The sequence below is a fragment of the Gekko japonicus genome, unplaced genomic scaffold, assembly GCF_001447785.1.
Source record: "Gekko japonicus isolate JY-2015 unplaced genomic scaffold, Gekko_japonicus_V1.1 scaffold4019, whole genome shotgun sequence".
Classification (NCBI taxonomy): Eukaryota; Metazoa; Chordata; class Lepidosauria; order Squamata; family Gekkonidae; genus Gekko; species Gekko japonicus.
Genome location: NW_015167664.1, coordinates 26,447 through 43,970, shown reverse-complemented (window position 1 = coordinate 43,970; position 17,524 = coordinate 26,447). Strand labels below are relative to the sequence as shown.

Below are 17,524 nucleotides of genomic sequence, written 5' to 3'. Positions count from 1 at the left end.
TCCCTGATGGATTAAAGTACCCTGGTCCTGCTCCTACATTTAAGAACATAAGAACATAAGAGACGCCAATGTTGGATCAGGCCAAAGGCCCATCCAGTCCAACACTCTGTGTCACACAGTGGCCAGAAATACCAGTGCCATCAGGAGGTCCAGCAGTGGGGCCAGGACATTAGAAGCCCTCCCACTGTTGACCCCCCCCCCAAGCACCAAGAAGACAGAGCATCACTTGCCCCAGAGCCCCTAGCTATACCTTGTGGCTAATAGCCACTGATGGACCTCTGCTCCATATGCTTATCTAATTCCCTTTTGAAGCCGTCCATGCTTGTAGCACCCACCACTTCCTGTGGCAGTGAATTCCATGTGTTAATCACTCTTTGGGTGAAGAAGTACTTCCTTTTATCCGTTCTAACCCGACCGCTCTGCAGTTTCATGGAGTGCCCACGAGTTCTTGTATTGTGAGAAAGGGAGAAAAGTACCTCTTTCTTTACCTGCTCTTTCCCATGCATAATCTTATAAACCTCGATCATGTCACCCCTCAGTCGTCTTTTCTCCAAGCTAAAGAGCCCTAAGCGCTTTAACCTTTCCTCATAGGGAAAGTGTTCCAACCCTTTTATCATTCGAGTTGCCCTTTTCTGCACTTTTTCCAAAGCTATAATATCCTTTTTAAGGTGTGGTGCCCAGAACTGCACACAGTATTCCAAATGAGGTCTCACCATTGATTTATATAGGGGCATTATTATATTGGCTGATCTGTTTTCAATACCCTTCCTAATAATCCCCAGCATAGCATTGGCCTTCTTTATTGCAGTCACACACTGTCTCGACATTTTCAGTGAGTTATCCACTACAACTCCAAGATCTCTCTCTTGCTCAGTCTCTGCCAGTTCAGACCCCATCAATGTGTATTTATATTTAGGATTTTTGGCTCCAATGTGCATCACCTTGCACTTGGCCACATTGAACCCCATTTGCCATGTTGACGCCCACTCGCCCATCCTTGACAGATCCCCTTGGAGTGCCTCACAATCCTCACTGGTTTTCACCACCCTGAACAACTTTGTATCATCCGCAAATTTAGCCACTTCACTGCTTACTCCCATCTCCAAATCATTAATGAACAAGTTAAAAAGCAGTGGACCAAGTACTGATCCCTGCGGTACCCCACTGCTTACCACCCTCCACTGAGAAAATTGCCCACCTACACTCACTCTCTGTTTTCTATGAACTAGCCAGTTTTTGATCCATAAAAGGACTTGTCCTTCTATCCCATGATTTTTGAGCTTACTTAGGAGCCTTTGATGAGGAACTTTATCAAAAGCTTTCTGGAAGTCAAGGTAAATAATATCTATTGGATCCCCCTTGTCCACATGTTTGTTCACCCCCTCAAAGAACACTAACAGGTTAGTGAGACAAGATCTTCCCTTACAGAAACCGTGCTGAGTCTGCCTCAATAGGTTTTGTTCATCTATGTGCCTACTAATTCTTTCCTTAATAATGGTTTCCACCAATTTACCCGGTATCGACGTCAGACTGACTGGCCTGTAATTTCCCGGATCTCCTCTGGAACCCTTTTTAAAGATGGGAGTGACATTAGCTACCTTCCAATCCTCAGGAATGGAGGCAGATTTTAAGGAAAGATTACATATCTTTGTCAGGAGATCTACAAGTTCACATTTGAGTTCTTTCAGAACTCTCGGATGTATGCCATCTGGGCCTGGTGATTTTTCAGTTTTTAAGTTGTCTATCAGTTTTAGGACCTCCTCTCTCGTCACCTCAATCTGACTCAGGTCTTTCAACACCCCTCCTGAAATCAGTGGTTCTGGAGTGGGCAAGCACTTCTCATCTTCCACAGTGAAGACGGAGGCAAAAAATGCATTTAGCTTCTCAGCCATTTCCCTATCATCCTTCAATACTCCTTTTACCCCTTGGTCGTCCAAGGGCCCCACTGCCTCCCTGGCTGGTTTCCTGTTTCTAATGTATTTGAAGAAAGTTTTATTGTTGGTTTTTACGTTTTTTGCTATATGCTCCTCATGTTCCCTTTTTGCCTGCCTGACCTCAGACTTGCATTTTATTTGCCATATCCTGTGTTCCGTTTTATCAGCCTCACTGTGACTAGCTTTCCACTGCTTAAAGGAATTCTTTTTACTTTTTACAGCCTCCATTACTCTGTTTGTTAACCATGCAGGCTTTTTCCTATACCTGTTTGTGCCTTTCCTAACCTGCGGAATATATATTTTTTGAGCTTCTAGGATCGTAGTTTTAAATAGATCCCAAGCTTCCCCAATTGTTTTGACCCTTTCTACTTTTCCTTTCAGTTCCCTCCCCACGTGTCCCCTCATATCAGAGAAATTACCCCTTTTAAAGTTAAAAATGGTTGTGTGAGTCTTTTTGGCGAATTCTCTATTTGTACAAATGATGAACTCAACAACATTATGATCACTGTTTCCAAGCGGTGCAATCACTTTTACATCTCTCACCAGGTCTTGAGTGATACTTAGGGGCACACCTTGAGGGGAAGAGGGATCCTGGGAAGAAGAGGTGTGCTGGGAAGAAGAGGCATGCTTTGAGGGGAAGAGGCACACTTTGAGGTTACAAAGTAACTTCTTGGCATATTAAGAACGGAAACTCATTCTTTCACTAGTCCCCAATGGGGAATACTCGTGAACCTAAACTCTGTGTCCAGTAGCACATTTTGCAATTTGACTTCACTCCTGTATAACCACAGTGCATGTGCGTATGCACACTCACTGTCCTGCACATAAGGCAGTCCTGCCGATGCTTTCTTCTGTCCTTGTTTTAGCCCGTCCGTTGGATTCCAGAACCCCATGGGCCACCAGAAAGCCCAGGGGATGTCATTTGGTCACAACCCCCCTATGGTTCCCTGTGGGTCTCTTGAGCACCTGCCTGGTCGGACGGGAATGATGCACCACATGCCGCCGCCTTGTGGGATGCTGAAGCACTGCCAGGTAAGTGGGTAACGAAACCTGCCATGCCACCCTTCTCAGCGCATCATTCCGAAGCATGTCAATACCAAAAGCCCCCAAGGTGGCCATGTCATTCCTGTTGTGTAGCGTTAAAACCTGGAGCAAAGCCCCAGAGTACATTTTTTTTAAGCCAGGGGTGCTTCGACACTCTTGGTAGGCCCTTAGAATGAGTGCTCTATCCAGGGGAGAAAGATGGGTGGCGGCCGAGACAAGAGGGAAACGGGCCTCGGTGGGGTAGGGGGCTGTGGTTGGAGAGGGGGCGCCATCACCTGGAGCTCTCGCCATCTCTTTCCCACAGCTGAAGTCAGAGCCAAGCCTGGGCAGCCCTCTGGATGCCCTGAGCACCAAGTGCCCGGAGGAGTGCTCGGAGGGTGACATTTCCAGCCCAGCCTCTACGGGGACACAGGTAACGCCAGGCCACAGCCAATGTGCTTGCACTTGCGCAGATGGACACACCCCCATCCAGAGCCACAGTCCGGTTCCAGGGCTTGCAGCGGTTCTTTCACAAAGAGAGTGAAATTCTCACGCAGTCAGCACTGCAAAAACAGGGTGCTCTCCCTGCCCCTTGCCCTGCCACAGTGCAAATCTCATCGCTGGGTATATCCGCCTTGTGGAGTTAATACGGCCCATCTTGACTCCTATTGGTGAACCAAAAAGAGCCAATCAGCCTGTACAGCAGGAGCCCACGGAACAGCTTTTCCTCGACTTTTCCGATTTTTTTCCTTCCAGATTCCAAGTAGTGGTGCAAATAGAGGGGTGTCTTATATTGGAATAATCCCACATGAGGGGAGGAAATGTAGTGCTAACAGAAAAGCAGCAAGACAGGGGAAATTAATTAATTGGTTTTCTTCCTGGGCATGATGGTTTTCTGTGCGGAGAGAGGGATGGAAAGCATTCAAATATGAGATTCTAAAGTGGTACAGCTTGGGGAAAATGTACCCTGTGTTCTGGCTGTATGCATAGCTGCCCCCCAAGAACCAGGCTTCATGTAGGTCACACATCCTGTAGAAAGCAGCTCAGCTCTACCTGTTTAGAACCCAGAATGTTCTCTTCTGATGGCTCAAGGAGTAGGAGGGGCTTGAAGTCACTGGCCCATCCACTTTCCCTGCATCACAGGGCCTAAGTATATGTTTCATTACCCCTAGGGACATTTCCAGGGCAGGTGGGGGAGCCATGTTCTGATGCTGCATGCTTCTCCAGTGCCTGCCAGTCCCATGCAGATCAGGACCATGGCATGTGGAGACAGGGGACTTAGACCTCCCCCCATGCTGTTTTCATGACCTGAAATGGCCCCAGGGGGCACTATTTGCCATGGATGAGGTACATGTTTAGGGATGGGCACAAACCAAACCACGAAGCAGAATTCGTCACGAATTTTGCCCTGTTCATGGTTAGCAAACCAAAGTCCATGATGGGTCTACCGTCACGAATTTCCAATAACTTTTAAAGCAGTTTGTGGCAGTTCATGGACAGAGCAGAAAGCAGGGGTTTAAAGGGACTCCAAGTCCCTTTCAACCCCAGCTTTCTGTTCACCGCATAAAGCGCAAAAACAGCTGAGCGGCAGGGAGCAACCTGTTCCCTGCTGCTTAGCTGTTTCAAGCTATCTCGTGCAGACCCTTTAAGCTTTAAATGTCTGCACAAGACAGCCCCAAAAAGCAACTGAGTGGCAGGGAGACTCTCTCTGTCGCTCAGCTGTTTTCCGGGCTTTCTGCAAACCCTGTTTAAAGGGACTGCAGTCCCTTTCAATGAGGTCAGGGGGACTCTCTCTGTCGCTCAGCTGTTTTCCCGGCTTTCTGCAAACCCCGTTTAAAGGGACTGCAGTCCCTTTCAACAAGGTTTTAGGTGCCACAAACTGGTTTGGTTTGTGAACGAACCTCCCAGTTTGGTTGAAATGACATGAACCGCATTTTCCCCTCTTCATGCCCATCCCTAGTTATGTTTTCACCATGGGGCAAATAGCACCCCTCGAGGCCAAATGAGGGCAGTCACATGGCACTGGGAGAAAGGTCTGAGGGCCAAACTAGACATGACTATATCCTCATGGCTGCCACAAAGCCACCGCCATGTTGAAGTTCTTTTAACATGCCGCGAGAGCCCGATCCCGAGAGCCTGTGCAGAGTGGCAGGCTGAGGCAGTCTTGTTCCCCCCCATTGCCTTATGCCAAAATGGTTGCACCCCCCCCCACCCCACCCCATGGCTGTTTTGGCACTTAACAGGGGGGGGGCACAAGAGTACTGCACTACGGCATCTGTGGCATCACGGCATCTTTAAATGAGTTTAAAACGGCAGTGGCGGCTTCGTGTCTAGTTTGGCTGAGAGTTCCCACTCTGCGCCCGGGAAGCATGGAACTCCAGAACAGGCCACCCTGCCCAAACCCGGGGCATCCCTGGGGGAGCCCTCACGTGTCAATAGGCCCCTCGTCCAATAGGAAGTCAGGAGCTGCTGGCTGGCTTTTCCCCCCTTTAGTCATTACCTCTCCTGTGCCTGACCTTCCCTGGCCATCGGGTGGGAAGGGAGATGAGCCGCACAAGAGCTCCACTTTGGGCTTCCTGCCCCGTATCCTGTGGTGTTCCTTAAGAAGGACAGAAGGCCCTTGTCTTATCTGTGTGTCTTGCTCAAACACCAAGGAAATGTAGGGAGACGTCCTCCGTAGCTGCCCCACTTCTATCCAATTGTTTTCTTCCGGAGGCTCACCAGAGCCCTACCAGGAGTTTATTTTTGCCTGGGTCACTGGTCCTTGGTTGGGGCTAAGTGAGCAGATGAAGGGAAGGGATCGTCCTTTATTGTGTTTTTATGTTAACCCATTTCTACTGCCCCCTAGCCTTTCCCAACAACAAAAGGCATTAGATGGATACAAATTTTTTAAAAAGTTAAATGTGTGGAAGGGCGGCAATATATTTCTCGGGAGAAACCTGGCCATGCACCTGGACCCACAGTTTCCACCTGCTCACCCACAGGACGCTTGCAAGAGGGCGTGTGAAATGGGTGCACTGAGCATAGGGTGCCGCCTTCAACTGAGTCAGACCATCGGTCTGCCTAGGCTAACTTTGTGGCTGCTCTTCAGAGTCTAAAGCAGAGGTGTTTTCCGTCCCTGCTGTCTCTCCACTGGAGATGCCACAGGCTGAAAACGGGACTTCCAGGATGTAAAACATGCGTGCCCTACCACTGAGCTGCAGCTCCTCTAATGGGCCCAGAACAAAATGGTTTTTCTCAGACTTCAGGCAACCCCATTGAGCTCTCACTGGACGTGGAGGCAGGGACACCTGTTGTCTCTCTTCCTGTGAACTGTTCCGGGAGGAAGTGGGGGAGGGAAGGAAGGAATAGGCCAGGTAATTGCCAGGTGGTGTCCCAAGAACGTCTCAGTGTGCGTCATGTCTTACCTCCATCTCAGGACCCCTTGCTAAGCATTCTAGATCCTCGGGACGAGCTGGAGAAGGAAGACGGGAAGGTGGAGGCGGAGGCCGTGTACGAGACCAACTGCCACTGGGAAGGGTGCTCCAAAGAGTTCGACACCCAGGAGCAGCTGGTGCATGTGAGTTGACGGGGCACCAGCGTGGGGGACTCTCTGGTCGGGCGGACGGGTTCTCTCACTCACCCCTTTGCTCTGAGACGGGACCGACTTCACCGAACACACCCCAGAGCAATTCCTGCTTCACCTTGTAATAAATCAGGATAAGAACCAGAAGCGTAGTGGGATTCTAATAAGGGTAGCTGCCTGCCTTCATGAGGCGATGAGGTTGCTGCGATCCTCCAGGGAAAGTCACGCCAAGGTGTCCTCTCTGTGGTCTGCTGCAGGAAACCAGGGCGGTGACGCGGAGACTCGGTCTTGCACGGCCAGGACTTGAGCACCTTGTCTCCGGGTCCGACGCAAAGTTCTCTGTTCCCCTGCCCCTATGTCAGTTCTGGCTCAAGCGATTCTGCCACCCCAAAGAGGCCACCTCCCACGAGACCCTGGGAAGGTGCAGAGCAGCAGCGTTGGCAGGGAGCCTCCTCCCGACCTTGCTACCACGGCTCAGGTTCAGGTTGGCCTCCAGGCGCAGCACCACTGGACCCTGCCTCGGTCCCAAGGGGCAGTGACGGGGGAAACGGAGGGACTTCAACCCCTCTCCTTGCTGCCCTCGCCAGGGGGCCATGGACCGCAGCTGCAAGGATGGGGGAAAGCCTCCGCTCCCTCACCCGTGCTGCCGCTGCCGCCGCCACTCAGATCCAGGACCAGAGAGGAAGCCTTTGCATTCTCATAAGCGCTCAAGCGATTCTGCCACCCCAAAGAGGCCACCTCCCACGAGACCCTGGGAAGGTGCAGAGCAGCAGCGTTGGCAGGGAGCCTCCTCCCGACCTTGCTACCACGGCTCAGGTTCAGGTTGGCCTCCAGGCGCAGCACCACTGGACCCTGCCTCGGTCCCAAGGGGCAGTGACGGGGGAAACGGAGGGACTTCAACCCCTCTCCTTGCTGCCCTCGCCAGGGGGCCATGGACCGCAGCTGCAAGGATGGGGGAAAGCCTCCGCTCCCTCACCCATGCTGCCGCCACCGCCGCCGCCACTCAGATCTAGGACCAGAGAGGAAGCCTTTGCATTTCTGGCTCTAGCTAGCTCTCAGCCCTTCTCATCCCTTTGTCCCTGGTTGTAACCCGAGAGGGAACTGGCAGACCAAGTGATTTAGCCCAAGTCAGTGGATTTTGTGGCCGAGCAAAGACTTGAACTCAGGCCACTTTGATCCAAGCCCAACATTCTCACCATGGTACCACCCCACCCCTTTGGGTATTAAAAAGCATTAAAAGCCACGTGAACATATGACGCTGCCGTACACCAAATCAGACCCTGGGTACGTCAAAGTTAGTATTGCCTACTCAGACTGGCAGCATCTCTCCTGGGTCTCAGGTAGAGGTCTTCACATCACCTGCTGCCTGGTCCTTTTAACTGGAGATACCAGGGATTGAACCTGGGACCTTCTGCATGCCAAGCAGAGGCTCTCCCACTGAGCCACTACCCCTCCCCTCATGGTTACCTCAATTGGGGGGGGGACCCCATAGTTTCAACCCCATAGTTTCTGGTCCTGTCCTAACTGAACTATCAGGGAAGGGAATGCATCCCCCAAATGAATGGCCGGCTTCCAACCTTGCATTGCTTCTCTCCCCTGCCGCTGCAGCACATTAACAACGAACACATCCACGGGGAGAAGAAGGAGTTTGTGTGCCACTGGCATGACTGCTCACGAGAGCAGCGGCCCTTTAAAGCTCAGTACATGCTCGTCGTCCACATGAGGCGCCACACAGGAGAGAAGCCCCACAAGTGCACAGTAAGTGGGATGGAGGGACCCCAAAACAGCTAGCTGGCTTCCAGTGGGAGTACCTGGGGAGGTAGGCAGGGTTGGCACGAGAGAAGCTCAAGCGCACCACATCCGGCATCAGTTCTAGTATTTTGGGCCTGCAAATGGAAAACACAGGGAAAGCCAATGGAGGCGGTAGCTGGCCGGTTGTATGTGTCCATCACGGGCAATGCTCCCTCTAAGCTGTGGAGTCTTGTGAGCAAAAATGCTACTTTGTGAGCTACTGGCATGAAAGCTGTGAGCGAGCGATTGGGCTGCTGCATAAATGAGTTTGCGCTGGAGCCATCCTTCCTAAGACAAAAATGTGTGAGCCGGAGGCTAAAAAAAACGGTGAGCTAGCTCACACTAACTCATCTTAGAAGGAACACTGCTTCTCTTCCAAGTTGGTCTCGCTCCCTGCTGTAATGAGCGGCTAACAACACTTGAAAGTTTAAAACTAACTCTGTGGATGCTCAAATACTTGAAGGTAGACTAACCCAAGTTTATTAAGAGATGGGTCTCTTCTCCTGTGCCTTTATTGATTACTTCGGGTGCAACTAGATGAAATGCAAGGGACCTGAGATTATATCTCCAGACATCTTTAATTTTCTTAAAAGCAGCAATGTGTTGTCTGTTTGGACTAAGTATATACTGGGCACAGAGACCTTTTCCCCCCTGTGAGCTGTTTCTCAAAAAGAACTTGGCTCCTCCCCAAGGGAATATTATTTGCTCTGGGAACCGTTTTTCTCTATCAGGAAAAAAAAGCATCTTGGGAGAGGGGAGGCTGTCTATCTGGAAAATGGTTCAGCAAATAGGAACGAGGAGGAATAATCACAGGCAAAAAGCAAGAGTTACTCCCCAGAGACAAAAAAAAAAATAATCAGTCACCAATACATGGAACTACAGTCTAATTGAAATAAAAGGATCATAACAATCACATGTAAATGAACGTAAGTGTTCTTAAGCATTACAAAGTAGAATTTTTGCTTACAAGACTCCACAGCTTAGAGGGAGCATTGGAAGAGAGTTATTCTTAATCGCAAATTAAGACCAGATGGAAGACCTACCTAGAGTGGATACTGAAAGAAAAAAGAAAGGACATTCAGTGGAAGATTAAGACTTTGTGCCCGTGGCTGGGGTGAAAAGACTAAGATAGGGAGGGAGGGAGGAAAGGGATGAAATTGTATATAGCTACAAATATTGGATGTAACAGACTGAACAAACAATAAAAAATATATTTATATTTTAAAAAATCTCAAATAAAAAACGTGCACTGCAGTGAATGTAAGCCAAGGAGGGCAGAGCTCCCGTACCTGTTGGAGTTGGGCAGATAAGTATGTCATTGCACAGAAAGGCTGCATAAACACATAGCATTTCTCAGAGCTGTTCAACTGGTTGCACTGGTCAAAACGTCCTCTGTTGCAACAACTCTGAAACATGCAAGAGCTCTGCCATCCCTCGCCCCTCTACGCTAGACTCCACAGCTTAGAGGGAGCATTGCCCCCTCACCACTCTGTTATATGGCCAATGAGTCACGTTTGGGTGACCTGCAGTGTCACCCTAAGCCCACCATTAATTTCAGTGGACGTAGAAGACTGGAACTCTGTTGAGGATGGCATTGTTGGTTGTGAATGGGCAGGGTTGGAGGCCTTGTGGGAAGGCGGGTGCAAAGCTACGAGTGTGGAGAAGGAAGCTCTGCATTGGGGCTGGAAGCGAGACAGAGGCCCTCCTAGGGGGTCTTCCCTTCTGCCCCACCAACCATCACCCCCTGTCGCCCTACAGTTCGAAGGATGCAACAAGGCCTACTCACGTCTGGAGAACCTCAAGACCCACTTGCGCTCCCACACGGGCGAGAAGCCCTACGTCTGCGAGCACGAGGGCTGCAATAAGGCCTTCTCCAACGCCTCCGACCGGGCCAAGCACCAGAACCGGACACATTCCAATGAGGTATGGCGTATGCTCCAGCGGCCCCAATTTACCAGGGATAACCCTTGTTTCCAGGTATTGGGCACTGGTAAATCACTGTCCCTGTTTAAATCACTGTCTCAATTTTATCCTGATTTTTTCCCTTATGGGGGGGCAATTTTGTGAGAGGCTTTCCAAGAAGGTTGCATGCATCCATGTGCGCGAGAGTTCTTCATGATTCAGTCTCCTCCCCTGGGTCACTAGAAACTGACTGTCCGAGTGGGAAGGAGTCGATGTGTTACGCCTTCCCAACTTCAACAGCCTTAGAAGGGCGTAACTCTGCTTCAGCTGGCACGATACAAGAGCCATCGTTAAGTGGGTCTACTCAGCATCCTACTCAGGTCTATTCAATGAGGCCTACTCCTGGGAAAGCATTCCCAGGATCGCACCGTAGGTCACTAGCAGGGCTTTCTTTGGTGTACGCATGGAAACGGAAATGCAAGGACACGAAATAGCAGTGCCTTTGCTGCCGTCCCGCCCCCACCCAGTAACACCTCTCCAGATAGTTAATGTTGCTTGAGCTTCAGCTAAGTCTAACCAGATCCATTGGGAGATTAAGCGGTCTTTTCTTTTGCAAGGAAACCTTTCGGTCCTGTTTCCTAAAGGTGTGCAATACAGACTGTAACGGGTGACTTGAATAAAGTGTACGGCGGGTGGAGAAGCGCCTCTAGAAATGTGAAGGGTGGCACCCTTAATATATGAGAAGCGGGGCGCTGTCAATACATGAGTGTCCTTATTTTATCTGTACAGTGTTGGAGGGAGTGACGCGGAGAGGCGAGCCCTGACCTGCAGGCAGGGGAAGATAGTCCCACATCTAAGTTGCTTTAGGAAGGTGACCTACAGTGCAATCCTGGGAATGCTTCCCCAGGAGTAGGCCCCATTGAATAGACCTGAGCAGGATGCTGAGTAGACCCACTTAATGAATGCTCTTGTATAGCGCCAGCTGAAGCAGAGTTAAAAGGTAAAGGTTCCCTTGCTCGACAGCCAGTCGAATCCGACTCTAGGGTTGCGGTGCTCATCTCCGTTTCAAAGCCGAAGAGCCAGCGCTGTCCGAAGACGTTTCCGTGGTCATGTGGCCGGCATGACTAAACACCAAGGTGCACGGAACGCTGTTACCTTCCCACTGAAGTGGTCCCTATTTATCTACTTGCAATTTCTTGCTTTCGAACTGCTAGGTTGGCAGGAGCTGGAACTAGAGATGGGAGCTCACTCCGTCATGCGGCACCCGGGTCTTGAACTGCTGAACTACTGACCTTCCACGGCCTGCAGTTCAGCGTCTTAACCACTTGAGCCATCGTAAATCTGTTGAAGTTGGGAAGGTGTAACTCTGCCCAGGACTGCACTGTTAACGGAGAGCCAAACGACATGTTATGGTTGCTACGGGTTTAACCCATGGCCACTAATACGATTTTACATAGGAATTTGACCATTAAAAAAAACACCACTCTTGGCTGTTTTGGTACTTGAAAAGGCACAGGGGGGAACAAGAGCGCCTGGGCTGTCATACAGAGGATGGTACGGAGTTGTTTCCTGTTGCCCCAGAAGGTCGGACCAGAACCAATGAGTTGAAATTAAATCAAGAGAGTTTTCGGCTAAACATTAGGAAGAACGTCCTGACAGTTAGAGTGGATCTTCAGTGGAACTGGCTTCCTCGGGAGGTGGTGGGCTCTCCTTCATTGGAGGTTTTTAAGCAGAGGCTAGATGGCCATCTGACAGCAGTGCTGGTTCTGTGAACTCGGGCAGATCATGAGAGGGGAGGGCAGGGAGGGATGAGTCAGTGCTTAGTTCTCTTGTGGCCCTTTCTCACACGCCCAGGGACATGCTGATCGCCACTTTGGGGTCAGAAAACAATTGTTCTCCAGGCCAGTTTGGCCTGGGATCCTGGAGGGGTTTTTTGTTGCCATTCTGGGCATGGAGCAGGGATCACTGGCAGTGTTCCCTCTAAGCTGAGTTAGTGTGAGCTAGCTCACAGCTTTTTAGCCTCCGGCTCACACATTTTTGTCTCAGCTCAGGAAGGATGGCTCCAGAGGAAACTAATTTATGCAGGAGCCAAGTCACTCGCTCACAACTTTAATGTCAGCAGCTCACAAAGTAGAATTTTTGCTCACAAGGCTCCACAGCGTAGAGGGACCATTGGTCACTGTGTGTGTGTGTGTGTGTGTGTGTGTGTGTGTGTGTGTGTGTGTATGAAGGGAGGTATTTGTGAATTTCCTGCACTGTGCAGGGGTTTGGACGAGATGACCCTGGAGGTCCCTTCCAACTCTATGATTCTGTGGTTCCCCCCACCAATCAGTATCAGCTCCTCGTGGCATTTTTTTTTGAATGGTCAGATTCCTCTGTAAAATGGTATTGATAGCTATGAGTCAAACCTATGGCAGCTGCAATGTGTAGTTTGCTTCTGACACGCTGCATCTTTGGGAGGGAGCGTCTTGTGTGTGTGTTTGTGTGTGTGCATGCCTGGAAGTCATGATAGACTTCTGGTGACCCCCTAGTGGGGCTTGGACGTTCAGAGAAGTGACCTGCTGTTGCCTGCCTCTGCGTCCCAGCCCTGGGATTCCTTGGAGGTCTCCCATCCAAATACCTGCCAGGGTCAGCCCTGCTTAGCTTCAAGATCTGATGAGATCAGTCTTGCCCGGGCTATCCAGGTCAGGGCTGACACACTGCATCTTGTGGTACGGTAGCCACCCAATGCATCATTCAGAGGCCGGTTGACCATGAGGGTTCATGCGTTCTCTGAAGCTCATCAAAAGGTTCTGACGATCTCGTTGGTGCTCCGGCAGAAACCCTACGTCTGCAAGATCCCCGGCTGCACCAAGCGCTACACGGACCCCAGCTCTTTGCGCAAGCACGTCAAGACGGTGCACGGGCCGGATGCTCACGTCACCAAGAAGCACCGCGGCGATACGGTGCCCAGCAGCCGGATGCTGGCCCTCCACGGAGACATGAAGCAAGAGAGGGATAGTGAGGGCAGGAAGGAAGAGGGCAAGCTAGTGGTGCCTGACTCTAACTTGGTAAGTACTGCGGATCGATTTAAATCAAGGCCACTTCCATCAATAAGGGAGGTTGGTGGCTGGGAGGCAACACTTAGAGTGGCCTGCCTGTTCTTGTCCCCCAGCGTCAAGCCAAAATATAGGTGCATGTACTATTGTGTTGCCTGTTGACTGACCAGGGTGTTTAATCCAGTATTCTTTCATAAGAGAGAATAGGGAATTTTTTTGTGTGTGTGTGCCTGGTACCATCTGTACCATGGTCTTCAATTTTTGAGGACACAGAACGGTTAACCACCTTGGTTTATCCAAGGTAGGGTACTTATAATCTGAAATCCCTTTTGGGATCTAGCTGCTTCTGCCTTTAATTGTTTAACATCAGGGCACAGAAGGAGGAGGAGGAGGAGGAGGAGATTGGATTTATACCCCGCCCTTCACTTGGAGTCTCAGAGCGGCTTACAAACTCCTTTCCCTTCCCCTCCCCACAACAGACACCCTGTGAGGTGGGTGGGGCTGAGAGAACTCTGACACAAACTGCCAGAGCTTGTGACTGACCCAAGGTCACATCAGCAGGTGCAAGTGGAGGAGTGGGGGAATCGAACCCGGTTCTCCCAGATTAGAGTCCGCACACTTAACCACTACACCAAACTGGTGTAATAGCTGTGATGTAGTTTGATCGCCATCATTTGAGGGTTAGGTTTATAGTTTTATTCTTGATTTTATTGTTTTACGTGATTGGCGTAACCCACCCTGAGGCCGCTTGCAGTAAGGGCAGGATAGAAATTGAACCAAATAAATAAATAAATAAATAAATAAATAAATAAAAGTCCTGTTTTAAGAGCTTTTGGCTTGAGACCTCTGCCTGGGCTCCACGTTTCCAGCCGGGGGCTGCTGCGAGGGTAATCCTCCGGTGGGCAGTGTGTTCCTCGCATGCTGGGCACTGTGCAGCTCATGGAAGGACCCTGGGGTCTGGTGCAAGCAGAAGTGCCCGGTGGCAGAGGAAACGGGCTTCATGGCAGAGGACAGGGGCCACAGAGCAAAGGTATTACAGGATCCAGGCCACTATGTTGTCACCGAGTCCAGCCTCCACTTTGAACCAGGTGGGCAGGGAGAGTGTTTCACTGCTTTTTAAGGCAAAAGCTAAACGCTGGGGTAACAACGTCATGGATTGTTAAGGAAATGGGCTGTTTTATCCGAGGTTTATGTGATGCACTAGTGGGGCCCGGCGTGGCTGACGAGTGATCCACGAGAAGGGAGGGCTTACCTATGTGCCAAACTTACATTTATTTTTGTACCGGTTTGACCGTCACGCCTCTCCCAAGGTGTCCCGGGAAGGGGAGTCTGGTGGGGGTGGCGCTGACCCGTAGCTTTCCCGACAGAATGATCATCCCCAGGATTCTCCGGGAAGAGGGAATGACTCCTAATCCATTAGTATAAGGGTCTCCTGGGCGTCTTGGAACATGCCCTGAAATCCTCTTGCCACGAAGGTTATCAGCCTCAGTGTGGGAACTGCGGCATTCTCCCGGAATTACAACGGATCTCCAGACGAGAGAGATAAAAGCTCCGCTGGGGAAGAGGCAGCAGTTTTGGAGGGTGGATTGGATGGCATCACGTCCCTGCCGGGCTCCCTCCCCAAGTGCTGCCCATCCCCAGGCATCATCCCAGAAATCTCCGTAGCTGAAGCTGGCAACCCTGCAGACTGCAACAAACTGACTTTCTGGGGAGAGCCAGTTATGGTGTAGTGGTGAAGGGCAGCGGACTCTAATCTGGAGAACCAGGTTCAATTTCCCCACTCCTCCTCCACCTGAAGCCGGCTGGGTGACCTTGGGTCAGTCACAGTTCTTTCAGAGCTCTCAGCCCCTAAAAACAAGTCTCCTTCACCGGTAGCATAAGAGCTAGAACTTGCAGCTGCCAGACGATCTTAGGATCTCCTGGCTGTTCTACACACAATGCCATACAATAATTAATTAATTAATTAATTGACTTCCTTGGGTCGGTTGGTTGATATGGAAAGAGTTCCCTGATCTAGTCGAGCTGGGGAAACGGCAGCCTTAACTTGTCTTAATTAGTTGCCCCACTCCCTAAAGTTTATCCCAACCAGTTGCAATTGGCCCCTTCAGTTACATAAGAGCATAAGAGATGCCAATGTTGGATCAGGCCAAAGGCCCATCCAGTCCAACACTCTGTATCACACAGTGGCCAGAAATACCAGTGCCATCAGGAGGTCCACCAGTGGGGCCAGGACATTAGAAGCACTCCCACTGTTAGCTGGCTAAAAGTTTAGTTCGTTAAACTACCAATTAGAGCTGGCGGCCCTGTTCAAAATGTAATCTTGTGCGACTCTTTGGGTGCAGTGGGAGGGAATTAAGACGGGGAGCCACGGTGAGTCACTAGCCACAATCCCTTTAACCATGACTGTGTCTGTGCTTCGCCCCTCCACCACCCCAGAAACCGCAGCCCAGCCCTGGGGGCCAGTCGTCCTGCAGCAGCGAGCGCTCTCCCTTGGGCAGCGCCAACAACAACGACAGCGGCGTGGAGATGAACGCCAACACAGGCGGCAGCTTGGAGGACCTGTCGGCGCTGGAGGAACCCTCGGAGTCCATGGGGACCTCAGGGCTGTCGGCCTTGCGCAAGCTGGAGAACCTGCGCATCGACAAGCTCAAGCAGATGCGCAAACCCTTGTCGGGAAAGGGAGTCAAGCTGCCTTCCATCTCCGGAGCAGGTATGTGGGCAAGGCCGGGTGGAAGCCCAAAAGCTAGACAGTAGGGATGTTGTAACAATCCAGTTGTTCAGGTTTCCCCCCTGGATTCTCTGTCCAGGTGTGGTGGGTGCAGTGTAGTGGTTAAAGGAATGGGCTGGGATCCGGGAGACTCAGGTGTGAATCCCCAGTCTGCCCTGGAAGCTGGCTGGGTGACCTTCTGCCAGCCACATGCTTTCAGCCTAACCGAGGGCTGTTGTGAGGATAAAAGGGAGGAGGAGAGAAAGCCACTTTGCCTCCCCTTTAGGAAGAAAGGTGGTGAAAATAAATAAATATGCTGTTCGCTGGCTTGGATCCCCAAACTTTCATGTAAACAAAATGAGGTTTTCAACCCTTGGATAGCTGAAGATAACAAAACAAATCCCGCAAGGAGCCTTCCACCGAATGGCAGAGTGCGGAACAACACGGCTGACACTCGCCGCTGTTCTAGCCAAACACAAAACAGGGAATGCCATGTATGAATTGGGACAATAGACAAGAGCACTGGGTAAAACAATACTTATTGCACATGTGTGCTCCACCATAAGCTAAATTAATAAATTCGTACAATAGATCAAAATTTGCCTTATACTTAACTTTCATCAGTTTTAAACTTCCAATCTGTAATTGTCACCAAGAATGGTTTGCACAGCCCCGATAAGCAAAGAAACAGTCGTGGCGGCAGTCTCAGTGTCACAAGTTGAAATTGTAGTTGTGGCTGCAGTTTCAAAAAGACTGTGACTTCATAGACGTTGCGACTGATGAGTTGCCTAGGTTGGATCTCATTTCAGGACTGGTCTTCATCGAAATCGTATCGACTTTGACAAGTGTTATATTCACAAGAAGCTTTTATCCAGAACCACTCTTTAACTTGTATACTGTAAAGCCGATCTCAAATTGTTCAAGGGAGCCACACTAGCGTCCAAGTTATGCAATTCCACAGCACATGTAAGGCAGAGATGTTCGGCCAGGTTTTTGGTTGAGGGCAGCAACGACTACCTCATTGGCTGGCACCCTTCTTTCTCTCCCACCCCCCCTTTATGTCCTGAGTTCCCTTTCCCCCCACCCAGAAAAGGGGCTGGGAGTCTGGAATTGAGACAAATATTATTACAGAAAAATCACCAATTTGGATCTTTTATCTACACTGAAATTTTTATTACAGTAGATATTGAATTTTAATGTTTTGTATTTTTATGACATTACGCCCAGAGCTAGGATAGGGTTATGATGATGAGGAATATTGTGATTATTATTGTGATTATTATTATTAATAATAATAATAATAACAATAATAATAATAACAACAACAACAATAATAATATTAATATTAATAATAATAACAACAACAACAATAATAATAATCACAATAATCCTCATCATCATAACCCTATCCTAGCTCTAGGCGTAATGTCATAAAAATACAAAACATTAAAATTCAATATCTACCGTAATAAAAATTTCAGTGTAGATAAAAGATCCAAATTGGTGATTTTCCTGTAATAATATTATTATTAATAATAATAATAATTGAAATTGTTGGCAAAAC

At 49.8% G+C, this 17,524-nt stretch overlaps 1 protein-coding gene across 1 annotated transcript in view; it reads left to right on the top strand.

Annotated features, from left to right (window-relative positions):
* GLI1 (GLI family zinc finger 1) overlaps window positions 1–17,524 on the top strand; it is a 24,442-nt gene that overhangs the window by 4,300 nt on the left and 2,618 nt on the right. Inside the window, exons 3-9 of the mRNA XM_015414121.1 lie at window positions 2,801–2,966; window positions 3,283–3,390; window positions 6,376–6,516; window positions 8,131–8,280; window positions 10,072–10,236; window positions 13,035–13,265; window positions 15,690–15,963. Coding sequence (XP_015269607.1) covers window positions 2,801–2,966; window positions 3,283–3,390; window positions 6,376–6,516; window positions 8,131–8,280; window positions 10,072–10,236; window positions 13,035–13,265; window positions 15,690–15,963 — 1,235 coding nt within the window. The remainder of the gene's footprint in view (window positions 1–2,800; window positions 2,967–3,282; window positions 3,391–6,375; window positions 6,517–8,130; window positions 8,281–10,071; window positions 10,237–13,034; window positions 13,266–15,689; window positions 15,964–17,524) is intronic.